Source organism: Notamacropus eugenii, chromosome 5, assembly GCF_028372415.1.
Source record: "Notamacropus eugenii isolate mMacEug1 chromosome 5, mMacEug1.pri_v2, whole genome shotgun sequence".
NCBI classification, from domain to species: domain Eukaryota; kingdom Metazoa; phylum Chordata; class Mammalia; order Diprotodontia; family Macropodidae; genus Notamacropus; species Notamacropus eugenii.
Genome location: NC_092876.1, coordinates 30,571,680 through 30,591,727, shown reverse-complemented (window position 1 = coordinate 30,591,727; position 20,048 = coordinate 30,571,680). Strand labels below are relative to the sequence as shown.

Genomic DNA, 20,048 nt, shown 5'->3' with positions numbered 1-20,048 from the left:
ATGGGTTGGGCACAAATAGTCCTTCTGAACGTTTGGGGTGGATATCCCAAATTTGCATATCCTGCATGTACTTTGTGTTCTCCTCATTCTGCTTTGCTCAAAGAGCACAGTACCTTTTCTTATGTGGGCACACCATGCTGAGCAGTCCTGTGCCAGTGTCTCCCATGTTGCACAGTCAAATCCAAAGTTCTTGAGAGAGACCTTGAAAGTGTCCTTGTATCCTTTCTTCTGACCACCATGTGATAGCCTGCCTCATGGGAGTTCTCCATAAAAGAGTCTTTTTGGCAAGTGTGCGTTTTGCATTGGAACAACGTGGCCAGCCCATTGGAGTTGCGCCCTCTGAAGCATAGTTTGAGTCAAGCAAGGACTTCAGTGTCTGGTACCTTATCCTGCCAGATGATCCTCAGAATCTTCCTAAGCCAGTTCAAATGGAAGCAATTCAGTTTCCTAACATGGCACTGATAAGACTGTTCATGTTTCACAAGCATATAACAATGAGGTCAGCACAACGGCTCTGTAGACCTTCAGTTTGGTAGTCAGTCTAATACCTCTTCTCTTCCAAACCTTTCTTTGGAGCCTTCCAAACACTGAGCTAGCTCTGGCAATGCGTGCATCCACCACATTGTCAATGTGCACATCAGTGGAAAGTACAATACCAAGGTAAGTGTATTCAGTGCTGATGGAGCCGCGTTGATAAGGACATGATCCTACAGACATGAGCTGAACACTTCCATAGTGTTCTCAAGAGACCATCATCAATCAATACTGAGGACATTGACTGTTTACCTCATGTTGAAGTCAATCCCTCCTTAGCTGAACTTCCAACTGAAGAAGAGGTTTTGAGGGCCATTAGGCTCCTTTCATGTGGCAAAGCACCTGGTGCTGATTCTATTCCAGCTGAGATTTACCAGGCAGAGGGACCATTGCTCATACAAAAGCTGACTGAATTTTCCATGCTATATGGCAAGAGGAGGTTATCCCCCCAGGAGTTCAAGGATGCCTCCATTATCCATCTCTGTAAGGGTAAAGGGAATAGATTGTCCTGGGACGATCACAAAGGGACCTCTCTCTTAGTCACTGCTGGCAAAATTCTTGCTAGAGTCCTCCTTAATAGGCTGATCTTTCACCTGGAACATGGGCATATACCTGAGAGCCAGTGTGGCTTCAGAAAGGCCCGAGGTACAGTCAATATAGTGTTTGCTGCCCAACAACTCTAGGAGAAATGCCAGGATTTCCACAATAGTCATATTGTGAAAGAAGAAACAGAGCAAAAGTGGGAACTATGAAAAAATAAGGTGAAAATAGTATGTTTAGATTCACATTCAGACTGCATAGGTTCTTTCTCTCTGTGTGTATAGTATTTTCCTTCAGAAGTCCTTTGTACTTCTCTGAGATCATTCTATTGCTGAGAAGAGCTAAGTCCATCATAGGTGATTATCATACAATGCTGCTTTTACTGTGTACAATGTTCTCTTGGTTCTGGCCACTTCACTTCACATAAGTTCATGTAACTCTCTACAGGTATTTCTGAGAGCATCCCTTTCATCATTTATTATGGTATAATATTTCTTCACAATCATATACTACAACTTGTTCTGCCATTTCCCAATTGATGAGCATCCCCTCAGTTTCCCATTCTTGGCCACCACAGAAAGAGCAGGTATAAATATTTTTGTACTTGTGGGTCATTTTCTTATTTTTATGATCTCTTTGGAATGCAGACCTAGAACAGGGATTGCTGGGTCAAAGGGTATGCACAGTTTTATAGCCCTTTGGGCATAGTTCCAAATTGTTTTCCAGAATGGTTGGATCAGTTCACAATCCACCAACAATGCATTAGTGTTCCAGTTTTCCCACATCTTCTCCAACGTTTATCACTTTCCTGCTTTGTCATGCTAGTCAATCTGATAAGTGTGATGAGGTAGCTCAGAGTTGTTTTAATTTGCATTTCTCTGTTCAGTAGTGATTTAGAGCATTTTTTATACGACTTTAGATAGCTTTAATTTCTTCATCTGCAAACTGTTTGTTCATATCCTTGGACCATTTATCAATTGGGTAAGGTCTTGTATTCTTATAAATTTGATGCAGTTCTCTACATATTTTAGAAATGAGGCCTTTATCAGAGACACTGGTTGTAAAAATTTTTCTAAGCTATCTGTTTCCCTCTAATCTTGATTGCATTGGCTTTGTTTGTGAAAAACATTAATTTAATGCAATCGAAATTATCCAATTTACTTTTCTCTATAAGTTGTTTGGTCATAAATTCTTCCCTTCCTCAAAGATCTGAAAGGTAAACTATTCTTTGTTCTCCTAATTTGCTTATGACATCACTCTTTAATGTCTAAATCACGTACCAATTTTGGCATTATCTTGGTATAAAGTGCAAGATGTTGGTCTATACTTAGTTTCTGACATACTGTTTTCTAGTTTTCTCAGTTGTCTTTGTCAAATAGTGAGCTTTTACACCAGAATCTAGGTTCTTTGAGTTTCTCAAACAGTAGATTACCGTGGTCATTTACTACTGTGTGTTGTGTACCTAATCTACTCCACTGACTCGCCATGCTATTTGTTAGCTAGTACCAGATAGATAGAGGATTGCTGCTTTATAATATAGTTTTATATTGGGTATGCCTAAGTCATATTCCTTTCATTTTTCAGGAATTCCCTTTATATTCTTGATCTTTTGCTTTTTCAGATGAATTTTGTTGGTCTTTTTTCGAGCTCCATAAAATAATTGTTGGTAATTTGAATGGTATGAAACTGAAGAAGTATATTAATTTGTCATTTTATTACATTAGCTTGGCCTACCCATAAACAATTGCTATTTTTCTAAATGTTTGGATCTTGCTTTATGTGTGTGAAAAAAAAAAGTTTGTAACTGTGCTGATATAGTTCTTAGGTTTCTGTTGGCAGCCAGACTCACAAGTATTTTATACTGTCTACAGTTATTTCGAATGGAATTTCTCTTTCTATATCCTCCTAATGGACTTTGATGGATCTATAGAAATGCTCATAATTTATGTGGGTTTATTTTACATTCTGCAGCTTTGTCCATTTTGTTAATTATTTCTAGTAGTTTTTAGTTGTTCTCTAGGATTCTCTAAGTATGCCATCATATCATCTGCAGAGTGATTCTTTTGTTTTTTCCTTGCCTATTCTAATTGTTCCAAGTTCTTTTTCTTCTCTTCTTTCTAAAGCTAACATTTCTAGCACAATGTTGAATAATAGTGGTGATAATGGGCCTATTTGCTTCCCCTATGATCTTATTGGAAAGGTCTCTAGCTTATCCCCATTAGAGATGATGCTTGTGGATGGTTTTCTATCGACACTGCTTAACATTTTAAAGGAATGTTCCCTTTATTATTATGCTCTTTAGTGTTTTTAATAGGAATCGTTGCCGTATTTTGTCAAAAGCTTTTTCACCATCTGTTGAGATATTCATAGGGGTTGGCTTTGTTATTAAAATGGGCAATTATGATCATAGTTTTCCCAATATTGAACCAGTCTTGCCTTCCTGATATAAATCCTACTTGGTCACAGTGTGTAATCATCGTCCTATATTGGTGTAAGTGCCTATCTAATATTTTCAAAATTTTTGCATCAATATTCATTAGGGAAATTGGTTCATAATTTTCTTTCTCTGTTTTGGCTCTTCCTGATCTAGATATTGACACCATATTTGTGACATAAAAGCAATTTGGTAGGACTCCATCTTTACCTATTTTCACAAATTGCTTATGTCGTATTGGAATAAATTGTTCTTTAAAGGTTTGGTAGAATTTGCTTATAAATCCATCTGGCCCTTACAATTTTTCCTTAGGGGATTCATTGATGGCTTGTTCAAATTCTGTTTCTAAAAAGGAGTTATTTAAGTATTCCATTTCCTCTTCTGTTAACATGGGTAAAATATATTTTTAAAAATCATTCATTTCATTTAGATTGTCTGATTTGTTGGCATACAATTGGGCAAAGTAGCTCTTACTTATTGCTTTAATTTCTGCTTCACTAGTAGTGAATTCACCCTTTTTGTTTTTGAAGATGGGCCTGCAGAAGAAGGAACCATGGAACTTGGGACTCAGCCTGAAGTCGAGATGGAGGCTTTGCGGCAGGGCAGGAGCAGTGAACCTGCTTTCTGCTGCATATCCCTGCAATGGGTTGGGACCCAGGTGGTGGAGCTGTCGGGAATGTACTGTGACTTCCAGAGACCCACCCTCTTGGCTTTGTCACCTAGGTATTTATCAGAACTTCGAAGTGGGGGTCGGACCAGTATTAGAACTTGGACTCTTGTTTATGAGAGCCTGTGTGCATCTGAGAGTGACAGAGGGGAGCCTGCAACAGCAGCGTGGAGAGAAGGACACCCCGCCAAGAGGGCTTTACTTGGACACTCTGTTTGGACTGAAGGGATTGTAACTTATTCTGACCTAGGGGCAGAGTATATTGTGTTCTTTCCTATCCCTGGGGATGTGCAGAGCAAGAGAATACCTTGGTCTGGGATCCCCTGATTGTATAAATAAGTAGAAAGAGAAATGCTATATTGTGTTGTGTAATTTGGTGACTCCTTAAGGCCATGTTGTGTTGAACTATGAATGCTTTAGTTTCTTGAATAAGGTTTTGTTTTGAATACAGAACTCGTTATACTGTGCAAGTCAACCCTAAAAACATGTATATATGTGTGTGTGTACAAGTATGTATGTACATGTACATGTGCATGTATGTGTATGTATTCACAGCAACAGCTCTCAAGTGTACTGTATTGATTGGCATTACAATTTGCCAGCTCATTTTAGAGATGACAAAATGAGGTGAACAGAGTTAAGTGACTTGCCCAAGATCACCCTCTTAGTAAGTATCAGGAGCTGGATTTGAATTCAGCAAAATGAGATTTCAGATCTGGTACTTTATCTACTATGCCACCTAGCTGCCTGCCTTAGTCTTAAGTAAATCCCTTCCACTCTCTTGGCCTCAATATTTCCATCTGTATATAGAAGGTATTGGTCATTCTTTGAGTGATCACAAGTTTGTTGACAAGCATATATGACTTAACTCTTCCTCCCAAAGAAATCTGCTCTGTGATAACAGAACTGGAGAGAGACACACAGAGATGCAGGAACAGAGACAGAGACATAGTCATAGAGAGATAGACATAGGGAAAGAGAGACATAGAGAAAGACAAAGAAGCAGAGAAACATTTATGGATAGTGAAAGACAGAGGAAAGAGCCAGGGGAGACAAAGACAAAGATGGAAGAGTGACAGAGGCAGACAGAAGGGACAAAGAGACAGAGACTAAGGTAGAAATTAGTCACAAGTGAGGGGTATGATGCAAGGCAAAATTCCTTTGTAAACTAAAAGACTTCCAGTCTCAATTTTTTTCTTTACTCTCCGTATGACCTGGAACAAGTCACCTCATCTGTAACTTGAAGGGATTATATTCAATGAGTTCTATGCTGTGTCACAGATTCCAGGAGCCAAACAGAGATACAGACAGAGCTTCCTGAGGCTCAGACTTTATTAATACATCCTAAACCACCACCACCCCTGGAGTTGCACGAGTTCCTCCTGTTTCTGCTGTGGCTGCCTGAGCTCAGTCTCATCAGCGAGGCAAGAATGACATGGTGTAGGTGCGGGGAATGGTGGCAAAGCCCACCATCTTGGGGGAGATATCAATGGCTTCTTTTGGGAGTGGAGACTGGAAGCGAAAGGTCTGCAGGATGGTAGTGAGGAAGAGAAACAGCTCCATTCTGGCCAAACTTTCACCAAAACAGTAGCGTTTGCCTGAGGAGCCAGAGTCAGAACAGTTCAGAGTGGGGAAGGCCCTTAGAGCTTGGAGGGTTCTTAGAAGATAGAGTGTCAGTCCTGGGCTCTCCCAGGGTGTAAGGACCCTCCCTTAGCAGAGAGAATGTCAGAACTGGGAGAAAACGAGAAGGCACAATGGAAAGTGTTCTGGTGACAAATTGGATCTTGATTAATTACATCACTTTAAGTAAATCACTTTCCCTCTCTCACCCTCAGAATTAGAGATTTGGACTCTATGGCCCCGAGGTAACTTACAGCCTTAAGTCTATAATCCCTTAAAGGGAAAAGATTGCCACACACGGAAGCGACATTAAAACAAAGAAAAGTCATATCTGAGAGGGATCTTATACCAGAGAGTAATGGTAGATAACTTAGAAAAAGACAAGTAGTACAGAATATGTTTGGGTCTGGTGCCACAAAAGACTTCCTCTTTTGTTTAATTCTTCTTGGTAATTAGCTACGAAGCTTTTTTTGTTTGTTTTTAAGCTGATGAAGGATCACAAGTGCTATCAATATCTACTAAATTTTGATGCCCAAAGTCAATGTCCCATTGCGACACCCTAGTTTTTTGGTGTGTTTAGATGACAGGACATCAGAGGTAGGAGAACCTTTGCAACATGGAGTTGCTCTTGTTCCTCAACCTTCTTACACCTCGTTCTCAGCAGAGCCCTTTGCCTCTTCTCAAGAGACAATACGAGCCGTCCCTTGGGAGATCCCTCTTCTAATCTATGGAATGCTTCCCACGCTGTCTATACCATCCTCGGTTCTCTCTGTCTTTGCTCCAAGGTCTGTCAAAGCAGGGACCCTCCTCCGTCCTGTTCCCTTGATTCCATCCCTCCCCATCTCACAGAATTCCTCACCTGGATTTCTACATTCTAAACTAATGGGTGTATTTGCTGTTGCCTAAATTGATCATTCCATTTTCATCAAAACAGCTCTCAGCTGGAGTGCCCTTCTCCTCCCCCTGCTTTTAGGATCCTTAACTTCCAAGGCACTTTAGTACCATCTCCAACAGGAAGCCTTCCTTCATTGTCTTAGTAGTCAGTACTCTCCATTTGCAAATTGTTTTTTAATTACTTCTCTTTTCTTCCTAAACTTGGCCCTCTCCAGTAGAATGTAAACTCTTGAGGGCAGAGACAACTTTTCCTAGTTTTTGCCCCCCATCTCATAAGTAGTTATTTTCTTGAATGTTAGAATGGAGAAAAACCTTAAATGTCATCTAGTCCAATAACCTCATTTTACAAATGAGGAAACTGAGGTCTGGAGAAGGGAAGGTACTTGGCCAAAGCTGCAGGCTCATAGAGGCCTGAGATGATAGATGCTGAGCTGGAAGGGACCTCAGTCACTCTGGAGTACCAGAACTGAATTTTACAGATGAAGAGACTGAGGTATAGGGAGATGAAATGATTTGACCAAGGTCACCCACTAGGGAGGTTTAGAGAGGGGACTTGAACAAGGGCCTCTGATTCTAGGGCCAGGGCTCTTTCCAGTGTATGTACTTCGTCCTTACAGAAGAAGGGACTCTGGAGATTTTTGGGGGGTGTCCTTTCTGGAACTCTTGGACCCTCTGAGGGGCCTATCTGGAACCATGCCACTCCCACTTGAGAAGACTGGTCAACAGAAATTGACCTGAGTGATAACAGGATGAATTGAGAGTAGATTGAAAGAAAGGAAGGATTCACTAGGCTCTGTCCATACTGGTTGGTACTAGAGATGAGAGTGGGGGTCGTGGAGGGGAAGAGAGAAGGTTATCCTACTCACCAATGGAGAATGGGACAAAGGCATCACTCTTCTTGAACTGGCCCTTTTCATCCAAGAAGTGTTGAGGATTGAAGGCTTCAGGGCAGGCAAAGAAGTTGTGGTCCCTCAGTACTGAGCCAAGCATGGCAAAAACTTCTGTGCCCTAAAGTGGGGGTGAGAGAGAACAAAAAAGACAATGATGGGTAAAGTGAAGAGAGGAGGACAGAAAGAGGGGAGACAAAGACAAGGAGAGAACCTGGGAGAGGGAAGGGAGGAGACAGAGAGGGACAGAGGCAGAGAAAGAGTATATTGCTTCTGAATAAATGAGGTTATAGAATGTATGGAAAGCTAGTCTCAGATGGAGGAATAACCAAGTTCAAATTGTCTCCAATACATACTGACTATGTTACCTGGGCAAGTCACTCAGTCTTAAGACTGTAATATGCAGAGAAGGTGCCAACCTGAATCAGCAGAGGGAGTCCTCCTGTCAATGAAATCCCAAGTCCAGCCCTTAGCCTTATTTTTGTATCCCACTATACGGACACATGTTGTTTGCCCTGATGGAATGTAAGGTCCTTGAGGCCAGGGCCTGTTTCATTTTTGCCTTTGTGTTTCCATCAATTCCAGTATCTTGATTGTGTTAGTGATTGAATGGTTGGCAGAGAGAATTAATAAGAATTGAATTATATTAACAGTGATAATGCTAAGTGTAATGGAGAGACTGTTGGTGAGAACACCCCTAATCAATGCATTTTCCCTCTTCCCCACTTCAGTTGTAACAGAAGGGGAAAGTCCCCTTTAGAGTGAAAAATTTGTCTTTGGATTCTTTGGAGAGGCAGCTTGCCTTTGACTGACAGAAGAACAACTATGCCTTTGGTGGCCTGGAAAAAGGGAGCTTCTCTGGTCTGGACACATTGGAAACAGGAGGCAGCTTTCAGGAGTGTGACCTCTGGCAGTCAAAAGAAGAGACAGCAATGAAGAAATAACTAAGCTCTTAAGAATCTTTGCTCTTCCAACGTCACCTCTACCAGAGGGTAAGAGGAAAGGGAAGGAAAGGGAGAGGGAATATCTTTCTCTTCCCTTCACCACCATTGGTCATACTGATTTGCATCAGAACTAATGACTGAACAGGAGGCTGGGATCAGAGAGGATCAGAGTGAATCCTCAAAAGTAGGATTCAAACTTCAGAATGATACCAAAGACTCAGTTAGGAGACCTCCTCAATAGACTCTGTGCCCAAGAGAAGCACCATGAGGATACCACAAGAAGGTAAAGGATATTTGGCCCCATAGCCCCAGAGGTCTGACTCATCTTAACCATATGTGTTCTCTAAGCTTGTGCATCACTCCAAGGATATTCTAATTGTATGGACATTCTTTCCATTTACAGTTTGTGGAGTGGTGGAAGAGTGTGCCTCAGGTTTATGGGAAGGAGGGAATGTTTATTACTATTGTTTTTATGATATTATTTCAGTAACTATTTTTGCTTTGAGGTAACTGTCTACTGGCAGAGTATGAAAGGTAAGTTTATCAGTGGGGGCTTGTGAGCTCTCATTTTAAGAGTGTGGACTCACAAAGTATCTCGAACCCTGGGCTATTAGCTGCCCTCTGGTGACCCAACCTATTAGTTCAAGTTGAAGGGGCAGCCCCAAGGGTGTGCTAAAAGATAATAAATTAACTGCTCTGAGTCAAACAACATGTGCTATTGCCGTCTTCATTTTTCAACCACAAGGTGGCTTTTCGTTCAAACACACTTTCTCTTCATTTCAATATCCTTTTCCATCCTAGGTTCTTTCCAAACTCATACTTCATTTACACTGATCACATTCTGGGATTATTACCTCCTGGGCAAGTGCTAGTAATAAAACTATTTTTCAAACTACATCCTGAAACTAAGTCTTTGAAACAGGCTAAGTTTACTATATAAAACATGCAAGGAGAAAAACTTAAAATGTGTCTCATTTGACAATCAATCAGTACAAGTAGGAAAGCAATATCTTGGCTGGGCAATTAATCCTGCTTCAATTACTAGAAGGATCGTTTTAGCATAAATACAATTCATGACCACACATTTTGACATGACAGCACTGAGGTTCACTTTTTTTTTTTTTTTTTTTTGCTAATTCGAAAGAGGAGAATATTTCAGAACTTTAGAAGGAGCTAAGTGGTGCAGTGGGTAGAATAGTGGTCCACAAATCAGGAAGACCCAAGCTCAAATTCCACTTCAGAAACCTACAAAGTGGGTGACCCTGGGTAAGTCACTAAGTCTCAGTCGGATTCAATTTTCTTATTTGTCACCCTCATCACAAAGATAATAATAACACCTACCTTGTGCGTCTGTTGTGAAGATCATATGAGATAGTTATAAAGTGCATAACATAGTGACTGGCACATAGGAGGCACTTAATATAAAACTGTACCCTTCGTTTCAAATCAGGAAATTAAAATCATTATATTTAAGGGTGTAGAATAACTTGAGGAAAACATACAAGGAGAGAGAGAGCGAGAAAGGGAGGGAGAGAGAATGGGATTCAGAGAAATCAGTTGAGGTTACATTGGAGAAAAATGTGACCCACAAAAGCCATTCTGCAATAAAGGGAAACTGAGACAGAGCTCTTAACATGTATCAGTGCATTAGGAAGACTGGTGGTGCTTAATGAATTGGATTCAAGACTCTACAATCAGGGACCCCTTCTGCTTGAAGGTGACAAATATTTATAAGGAATGAGAGGACTAAAAATAGAACGAGGGGTCCAATACTTCCATTGGTCAGTTCCAAAAGGGGAAGTCTAAATGACTGGTCAGAGAGAAATGTCCATCAATCACCAAAATTTAGTCATTAGGCTTTTCACACATCATCAATCATGAGTGTTTAGTCAATGGCTGGGCAAGACAATTCTGGGAATTTCTACTAGCATATTTTGAGCATTAGATGAACAAGAACAAAGTAAAATGGAGAATCTGTGTTTTCTGGTACATAGCTGCTCTTAGAGAACAGAGGGTGGGAGCGGGGTGAGGTGTGATACAAGTCTCAATCCGTTCCTAAAACAGGTTAATACATGCCTAAATAACAAACTAAAAATTGATATAGTATAAATCTACCAGGTAAAAGCAGTATAATCATCAAGACATAGGGGGTTAATTCATTCCAACTTAAATAATTCTTATGCTAACAATTAAACTTAATTCTCTCTTTATCTTTCTTCTAGACAATCACTAATACCCATAAATCACAATGAACTAACCAAATGTTGATCAAATTGAGCAGAGATATCAAAATTATTCTCAGGAGAATATTGGAATCGGAGCAAGACAGATGGATGGATGTGCTAATATAGGGCACAAACGAAGTTCCAGGAGACACAAGGCAGGATGAGGAGACTTAAGAGAAGAGAGTGGGGGAACTCTCAGGTGTCAGAACACATACGGGCATTTAGAGGATGACAGAAATGGAGAAGGTTCTGGGGCAGAAGGATGTAGATGTTGGAGCTGGAGATGCTAAGAGCGAGGGACTCCTACCTTGGGAATAAGGTAGCCTCGGAATTTGGTGTCCTTCGTGACTCTCCGGGGCAGATTCATGGGAATCACATCTCCAAACCTTTGGATCTCATGGATGACGGCCTCTGTGTATGGCATCTTGGCTTTGTCCTCAAACTTGGGTGGTCGGATCCGTCCTATGACCTGATCAATTTCCTCATGGATTTTAGCTGTGGTTGGTGGTGGTGAGGAAATAGGATTCAGGAGGGTCAGAGAGAACCTGGGGAAGTCCTAAGGGAGCAGATGGCATGGGGAAAATGGGTATACCCTGAGGTGAGAGAAGGCTGGAACGAGGAGTGGTGAATAATCCACGTTCCAGTGACAATGATCATGATGATAATGATGATGTGTGCATGTGTGAGTGTGTGTCTGTCTGTCTGTATGAATATATGGATGTTATGTATGGATGTTATGGGCAACTCCCAGGACACCAAAGGACTTCTAAGTGAACTATGGGAAGGGGGCTCACCTTCTACCTCTGGATGCTTCATTAGCAGAAGGAAGCCATAGCGAAGGGTCGTGCTAATAGTCTCAGTGCCCGCAAAAAACAGGCTCAGAGTGGTCTTGACCAAGTTCCTCATGTCAAAATCTGTGTTTGGATTTTTCTTTTCCTGGGAGGAAAATGTGGACACATCCCAGGTGACCCGACCCCCACATACACACACTTGCTTCACCTCTAGACTTTTCCCCCTCAAAGGCTCCTTTCCCTAAATGCCATCTTAGTTTCCTTGAGTGCCAGCAATGGGATCCTTCAGTGGCACCTGAATACTGTAGGATATGTCACTTCAAAGGAACTCAAATACATACCTATTCTCAGAATTTAGATGAACATAAATTTAGTGTGGAAAAGTACATTAGAGATTGTAAAATCCAACCACTTTCATCAGAAAGTTAAGGTACAGAGATTGGGACCTGTTCAGATGAACATAGCTGTCTGAGGTGATATTTGAACTCAGGAATGTGGAACTCCTGAGTCTACAGCCCTACCCACTACAGTATGGTGCCTTCCAGAATCCCAGAATTATAGAGCTCGAAGAGACTTTAGCAACCATGGAAACCCTCACCTTGATCTTCCTGACAAGTGGTCGTAGAACCTCTGTTGGAAGACCTCCAAGGAGGGGGAACCCACTAGCTCTCTGGGTAGCCCATCACACTTTTGGACAGTTCTCATTGTTAGGAAGTCTTTTGTCCAAGACATTTAAATTCCTCCATTTACCTTTTTTTCCTATTGCTCCTGTTTCCTCCCTCCAGGACAAAGACAATAAGTTAATATGCTCCATCCTACATTTTATAGATGAAGAGACAGGGACCCAGGAAGAGGAAAGTACTTCCCAAGGTCTTCTATAGAGAGTCAGGCAAGGCTGCTGGGACTATATGATTGGGTTTCTCATCCCCCAAAGCCCTATACTCAGAGGATGAATGTCTAAAGGGGCAGGGAGTGTGGAGAATGGAAAATATTTCTTTGTGCTGGCCTTGCCTTCATGTGTTTCTGTTTCCCAATTTCTGTCTCTGTCTCTGCATCTATCTTCATCGTTCTCTGTTTCTGTGTTATACTATGTCCCTGTATCTCTGTGTCTCATTTTCTCCATTTGTATTTCTTTCTCTCTTTGGCATTCTAACACCAAGTTGGCAATGACTTCCAGATGTCCTTGGTATATCTGAATCTGTGCTCTGTGTTACTGCCTGACCCTGGGGTATTTGTGAACCTACCTCCTGACATGTGCCACAAGATGCTTTTGAGCCTTGTCTCTGGAAGCCTAAGGTTTGCCACCTAATGTCTGCTCGTGCTTCCTGCTCACCTCTGAGACCTGCTGCCCAATATCTATGATGCCCACTTCCCAATGTCTGGGGATTGTCCCAAAGATCCATAACTCCCTCCATCTGAGATCTCACCCCATCCCCTCCATTTTCACTTGCCCACTGGGCCATTACCTCCTGCATCTTGATCAGGAAGGAGTCAATGAAGTTACGGGGGGAGTTAGGGTCCAGGGTGGCCTGGTTTTCCCGGACCTTCTCAGTGATGAAATCATCCAGCCCTTTCAGTTCCTTGAACGCTTGCTGCTGAGGTCCTGGCAGGTGCTTCATCACTCCAGAGAACATCTCATATAGCTGGGGAGGGCACAAGACAAGTCATAGGGTACAGGGCCCTGGGGGTAGGTTCTTGAGGGATGTGAGAAAAATGATAGGGTAATCATCATGAAAGATGAACTCTTAGGGTATCAATGAGGGTCATCATGGAGAACTGGTCATCAGGACAGGGCATACAGTCAGATTGTGATCAGGAAGTCAGATTGTGGAATAGGGTACAGGAGATACAGGAAAGCATTAAAGAGGATTAAGGGTTGAAGATAAGTCAAGACCCAAGTGAGTGGGACAGAATGTCTTGAGGGTCACCTGTCCCATGGATGTGGCTGTGAACTGGAAGCTTCCCAGAATCATACGCAACAAGGACAGGAACTGTTTGTCCTCATATTCAAATCTGTCACCAAAGACGATGGAGCTGATGACATTGGAGACAGTGCGGCTTAGGAAGAAGGTGGGGTCGATGGCAGCTCCTGTAGCCCAACCAGGTCAACAGAGGCACAGAAATAAGGATTGCTGTTGTTATTTGCCTTTTGTCCTTCACAAAGCACCATGACATCAGGGAAGTGATGCCATGACATGAAAGTGAATTGGATTTAAGTGAGGGAGGGCTGTGCAAAGTCACTTTCTCATCCTCCAAATCCATCTGTGTCCAGAGGCAGATATTGATCAGGACAACTGGAGATGACCCTGGTATAAGTGAGAGACCTTGACTGTTTTAAGCTAAGATCTTTAACAGGTGTCAGTCTAAGGTAAGGCCCAATCAGCAATTAAGGCCAAGCAAGAAAAGAGGCAAAGTCTTCCCCTATTAAAAAAAAATCATTCTGGGAGGGGGAGACTCTCAATGTTTTTGGTCAAAACAGAAGCTATTGCCGTTTACATTAACTCTGAGTCAAATGAGGCTTGACCAGGAATCCATTGATGGCCAATCAAAGAAAGTCTGAGTGATATGGGTTTAAGGCTTAGTGCATAGGAAAGAAACCTAGCTTATGTCTATCTTGCAAGGTTTTAGAGATGAAAATGTACATTTATTTGGGAAGAGAAGTAAGGAAGCACGGTGATATAATGATGAAGAAGACCCAAGGAGGAAGAGGCCAAAGGCAGAGAGATCAAGAGGAGTTAATAGAAAGAAGAGAAAAAAGAAACATAGACCACCACAGAGGTAAAGAGGCCAACAGATACATGGAGACAGGGTTTGAGAGAGAGGCAGAAAGATGAAGTTGAAAAAGTGAGGTGGAGCTGGACATTTTAATTGATGGCATCTAGGTGGTGCTCTGGATGGAGCCTTCTGGGGAGGAGGATCCATATGGAATGGATAGGGATAGAAAAGGGAAAGAGGCAAAGATAGAGACAGACAGAGAGACAGAGACTCAGTTTTCTCATCCTCCAAAAGACAGTCATTGTTCTCATCCCCAAATCCCATAGAGAAGGGAAATTAGATTCCAGAGGAGCAGTTGCCCCCTCTGTCCTCTCTCTGTCTGTCTGTCTGTCTATCTCTCTGTCTCTGTCTCTCTGTCTCTGTCTCTGTCTCTGTCTCTCTCTCTCTCTCACGCACACACACACACACACACACACACACACACATATCTCTCTCATCTACCCCTGCCTTTGGACTCCAAGGTTGCCCTGAAATGAAATGAAACTGAGGCCTAGACAGGGAAGGGAACTTGCTCAGGTAAGAAGTGGTGAAGCTGGGATCCATGTCTAGTTTTAATGATTCTAAATTCTGGACCCTTTCCTGATCCCAGGCTGCCTTCCCTTATCTAGCATGTCAGCTGGAAAAAACCTTTGCAGCAATCTCGTCCAAAACTCTTTTGTTTCTAGATGGGATAATTCTGACCAACCTCACCCATTCACTGAATGAGAATGTAGAAAAGCACAGAGATAGATCACACTCATTGCTATCCAGTCATTTCATTCATGTCCAATGCTTCATGGCCCCATTTGGGGTTTTCTTGACAGAAATAAAGGTTTTCATTTTCTTCTCGAGCTCATTTTGAAGATGAGAAAAAGGAGGCACAGGGGGTTAAGTGTCTTGCCCAGAGTCACACACCTAGGAAGTGTCTGAGGTCAGATTAGAACTCATGATGAGTCTTTCTGATATCAAGTCCAGCACTTTATCTACTGCACCACCTAGCTGGCTTATTGAAATTGTGAAGACCTAAGCCCATATCTGACCTCAGACTAGCTGTGTAAACATGGGAAGTTGCTTGACCTCTGCTTCAGTTTCCTCATCTTTAAAATGGGAGTAATAATAGTATCTACTTCTCTAGTGTTCTTATGAAAATCAAAAGAGAAATATAAAGTACTTTAGAAACCTTGATGTGTTATATAAATGTTTTCCTTTAGTATCATTTTTAAAAAAATCCGACTCCTTTTGTTTTAGAGGGTAGAAAAAACTCAAAGTCAGGATGAGGAAGGGATTTGCCCAAGGTCACATAGTGAGTGAAAGGCAAAGCTAAAACTCTAATCTGGGTGTCCTGGTTTAGGGAGGGGATCAGTCTCTGAACCCAGACTCCAATAATCATAGAGTCATTCATTTAGATATGGAAGGGAACCTAGAGGCCACCATATAATCCATCCTTCTCATTTTACAGAAAAGAAACTGAGGTCCAGAGAAGCGAGGTCACCTATTTCAAATCACCAAGTAAATGAGTGGAGGACCTCAAATATGGATATTTAAGCATTTTCATTACACCAAGATATAGAGATCAGCTAGTGTTAGATGCAAGGCAAAAGCAAGTGACAGGGCACAGAGATAGATTCTTGGGGGTCAGGGATGACAGCAACCAAGTTCGAGGGCAGGACATTTTAACTGATGGCAGCTAGGTGGTGCAGTGGATAGACCACTGGATTTGGAATCATTAAGACTCATTTTCGTATCTGTTCAGTTCTGGCCTCAGACAATTGCTAGTTGTCTGACAAATGTCAGACAAGTGACTCCCTGGACAGATCACTTAACCCTGTTGCCTCAGTTTCCTCATCTGTAAGATGAGGTGGACAAGGAAACGGCAACTCACTCCAGTGTCTTTGCTGGGAAAAACTCCAAAATGGCATCTAGAAAGTCAGATATGATTGAAACAACTGAGCAACAACAATAACAAGATAGTTGATGCTGACCATGCACAAGGCTGCAGAACATTCTTAGCGTCCACTCACCTTTTGTGCCTCGGAAAGCCTCAATGAGGAAGCCAGCTTCTTCTTGGATGCGCTCCTCAATGCCTCTCTTGCCCATGCCAAAGTCCCTGAGGGTGGTGATGGAGAATCGTCGGAGCTGCCGGGCCGTTTCTCCATTGCTGAAGGCCACACCTGCTCATTGGCAAGAGGGAGGAAGGAGCTCAGGGAACACTGGAGATCCTGCAGGATCCCAGGTCCTGATATAGGATGAGAGGTGGGTGTCCAGAATGAAACCAGGAGAGAAAGAAAGAGAGGGAGTGAGGGAGGAAATAGGAAAGAGAGGGAGAGAGAAAGAAGATGAGGAAAGGTATGGAGACAGGGAAGAAAAAAGAGATGGAGAGGCAAAGGGATAAAGGGAGAGACAGAGAAATGGGGAAATGGGGGAGGTGAGACAGGAATAGCAAGAATGGGGAAGAGAGGAGAGAACTGGGGAGACAGGGAGGGACAGAGAGATGGAGGGGGGATGGGAAGGCAGAAGATGGAGATATAGGGAAGAAGGTGAAACAAGGAGAAACAGAAAATGGAAAAGAGGTACAGATGGGGATATAGTGAGAGAACGAGAAACAAGGAGAAATGGGAAGATAAGAAGAGACACCAAGAGAGACACAGAAGGACTGGGCTGATGGGGAGAGAGGAAAATACAGAAAAATGAAGAGTGAGAGAGGGAGGAAATGGGAAAGCAGTTAGGGAAAGACAGAGATGAAGAAAAAGGGAGATATGGAGAGAAGGGCAGACAGGAAGAGATGGAGGAAAAAGTCAAACCAAAAGAGAAAGCTAGAGAGATAAGGGATATGGGGAGAAAAAGAAAGGAGAAGAAATGAAGAAGGGTGGGGAGATAGGAAGATAAATCAGGAGATATATGGAAGAACTGGGGATATAGGGAGGGAAACAGAAAGGCAGACAAATGGAGAGATTTGGGGAGATAGTTAGACAAGGAGAGACAGAAGGAGGCAAGGAGAGATAGAGATAAAGGGGCAGACAGAAAGATGCAGAAGTTGAGAGACAGAGAGATGGAAAGTCAAAGGGAGATAGTCAAATAGAGACAGAGAAAGATAGAAGGTGGAGAAAGGTGAAGGAAAGAGAAAGAAAAGTGCGGAGAGGAGAGACAAGGGAAAGATGAAAAATACAGGGAGAAGAATAGCCAGAAATGGACAGATTGTGAAAGACCAAGAAAGATGAAGAGACAAAGCAATGGAGAAGGATGGAAAAACAGGGAGACAGATGAGACACAAATGGAGAAACCAAGAAAGAAAAAGAAACAGAGAGGAGCAGGTGGTGGAGGGAGGCCATGGTCATAAAGGGAAAGGCCAGTCAGGAGAGAAGATTTAGAACCCTGATCAGCAGACTAGAGGAGATCACATTGGCCTGGGGAGATGTATGTGTGTATGTGTGTGTGTGTGTGTGTGTGTGTGTGTGTGTGTGTGTGCACGTTTGATGTGTGTGCAGTGTGTGTAGGGTTGTTAGGGGAATTGGGGTATGCAAATGAGTGTGTGTGTATGTGGGGGGGATGTATGTGGTGTGTATGTGTATGAGGTGTGTGTGTGGAAGTTGTGTATGTGTGTGATGTGTGTGTTATATGTGTATATGTATGTCTGTGTGGGGTGTGTATGTGTGTGTGGTGTGTGTATGTATGTGAGTGTGCATGTGTGTGTCCCTGCGCAGACACTCACCGAACCCCTTAAAGATCCATTCAAATGTGGCCTGCTTCCCCCGACCAGAGAACTCCTCTGCTTGGTCAATCAGCGCCTCCTTCACAGCCTCATACCCAGTTAGGACTACAATGGTCCTCTGTCCCAGGTGGACTGTAAACACAGGTCCATATTTTTTCCCAATCTGGAGGGGGTGAAGACGTCAGAATAACCAGAGAGTGGCCTCTCAGCCCCATGATTTCCCCCCTCTTAGTTCTCTGCCCTGAAACATAACCCCTCACCCACCATCTCTCAGCTGCTTTCAAAACAATGTGTAATTGTGATCTAGACATCGCAAACATTTCAGTACGCAAGGAACAAGGAACAGGATTGTGAATCCTTGTGAACACTTTGTTTATTTTAAAATGTATGTGTAAGGGTAAATATGCATATATATGTAAAATAGGCATCTATATATAAATTTTTCTTTTTCTTTTTTGAGGAAGCATGGGTTCCTGGGTTCAAATCCTTCCTCAAACACTTACTGTGTGACTCTGAGCAAGTAACTTCACCTCTGCCTCACTTTTGTCATGTGCAAAGTGAGGAGTTTGGATACAATGGTTTGTCTTGTTATTTCCAGCTCTGAATCTATGAGCCCATGACCCTCTGTTGAACAAGATCAGAACAAAAAATGCTGTTTTTTTACTTCTTTGCCTTTTTTTTTCCTATGACAAGTCAAGGTAACAAGCACTGTCAGAAACCTACTGTGTGCTAAGCACTGCAGATAGAAAGACAAAGGCAAAGACTGTCCCTCCCCTCGAGGACCTCTCAGTCTAATGGGGCATGTCTATTCCAAGCCCCTCACCTACACTGGCTTTCTTAAATAATTTTGCAGGGTTATAAGAAGCTAATGACCCTCATGGGTGGGCCAGAGAGAGCAGGAGTCCCCATATTTGCCACGAGATTTCTCTGGGCTCTCAAATCTCCACCTCCCACCCTCTCCTTCGGTCCTCTCTCTCCAGCCCTCAGGCCAGCTCTCCCATCCTCCTGGCCTCTTCTCCACCATCCTTATGAATCCCTCTCTTGCTCCCCAGCTCTGTCCTTCCCTCCCATGAAGATGTTCTGCACTTTCCTTAGAGCATCTTGCCCATAAGATCATAAAACTTAGCCCTTATAGACCATCTAACCCAGTCTGTCCATGTTATGGACAGGAAACTGAGGACTAGAGAATGGAAAAGACCTTCCTCAAGTCAGTAGTGAGAAGCAGAGACTTTTTTCTGCCTCCATCTCCCCTTCTCTCTGACTTTCCCAGAGCCTTCTTCCAACTACCCTGGAAGCTACTTATGCACATGAGAGTTATCTCCGTCTCCATCTGTCTTTGATGCTTGCATTTCTGTGTCTCACTCTGTGTCTCCGAGTCCATCACTCTGTGTCACTGTCTCTTTGGGATTATGTGTTTTCATCTCTGTCTCTGCTTTTCCTTTTCTGCTAGTTTGCCTCTGTTTCTGACCATTTGTCATATTTTCTGTCTCTACTTCTAAGTATTTCTTTTGTGTGTTTCTAATATACTCCGTGATTCTATCTCTGTCACTGTTATTCTTTGTGTGACTCTCTCTGTTACTATGTCTCTCCCTGTTAATTTGTCTTTGGATCTCACTGTCTCTTTGCTCCTCTGAGTGTCTTTGTCTATAGGTCAATCTCTCCGTATCTTTGCTCCTTGTTCCTCTCTCTCTATTTCTCTCAATCTCTATTTCTCTGTCTCAGTCTCTCCATGTTCTCCCTCTTGTCCCCAGCCTCAGTACCTTCATGAGGGAGTCATACATCTGCTCGGTGTTGAGCTGCAGGTAGTTGCCGATGAAAGGCAGGGGGGTGGGTCCAGGGGGAAGGGTTCGACAGATCTTCCTCTGTTTCCACACAGAGAGCACGACCAGAGCTGAGACGCAAAAGAATATGGCCCCCAGAAGCAGCCCAGAGGCTACCATGGTGAAGGTAGCAGAGGCCCCACTGCGCTGTTACCTGGGTTTTGGGCAGATGCTGACTCAAAAATGGGGTCCAGATAGGGCTGTTCCTGACTTTTATGCTTGGGCCAGG

At 42.8% G+C, this 20,048-nt stretch overlaps 1 protein-coding gene across 1 annotated transcript; it reads right to left on the bottom strand.

Moving 5' to 3' along the window:
- Positions 1–5,477: 5,477 nt before the first annotated feature.
- Positions 5,478–20,011, bottom strand: LOC140503884 (cytochrome P450 2A13-like). Its single transcript, XM_072608237.1, has 9 exons — positions 19,760–20,011; positions 18,000–18,162; positions 16,312–16,461; positions 13,465–13,625; positions 13,003–13,179; positions 11,540–11,681; positions 11,053–11,240; positions 7,556–7,697; positions 5,478–5,773 (listed from the first exon to the last, which is right to left on the bottom strand). The coding sequence occupies exons 1-9, from the start codon at positions 19,937–19,939 to the stop codon at positions 5,592–5,594; spliced, it is 1,485 nt and encodes a 494-aa protein (XP_072464338.1). The 5' UTR covers positions 19,940–20,011; the 3' UTR covers positions 5,478–5,591.
- Between the last annotated feature and the right edge of the window lie 37 nt (positions 20,012–20,048).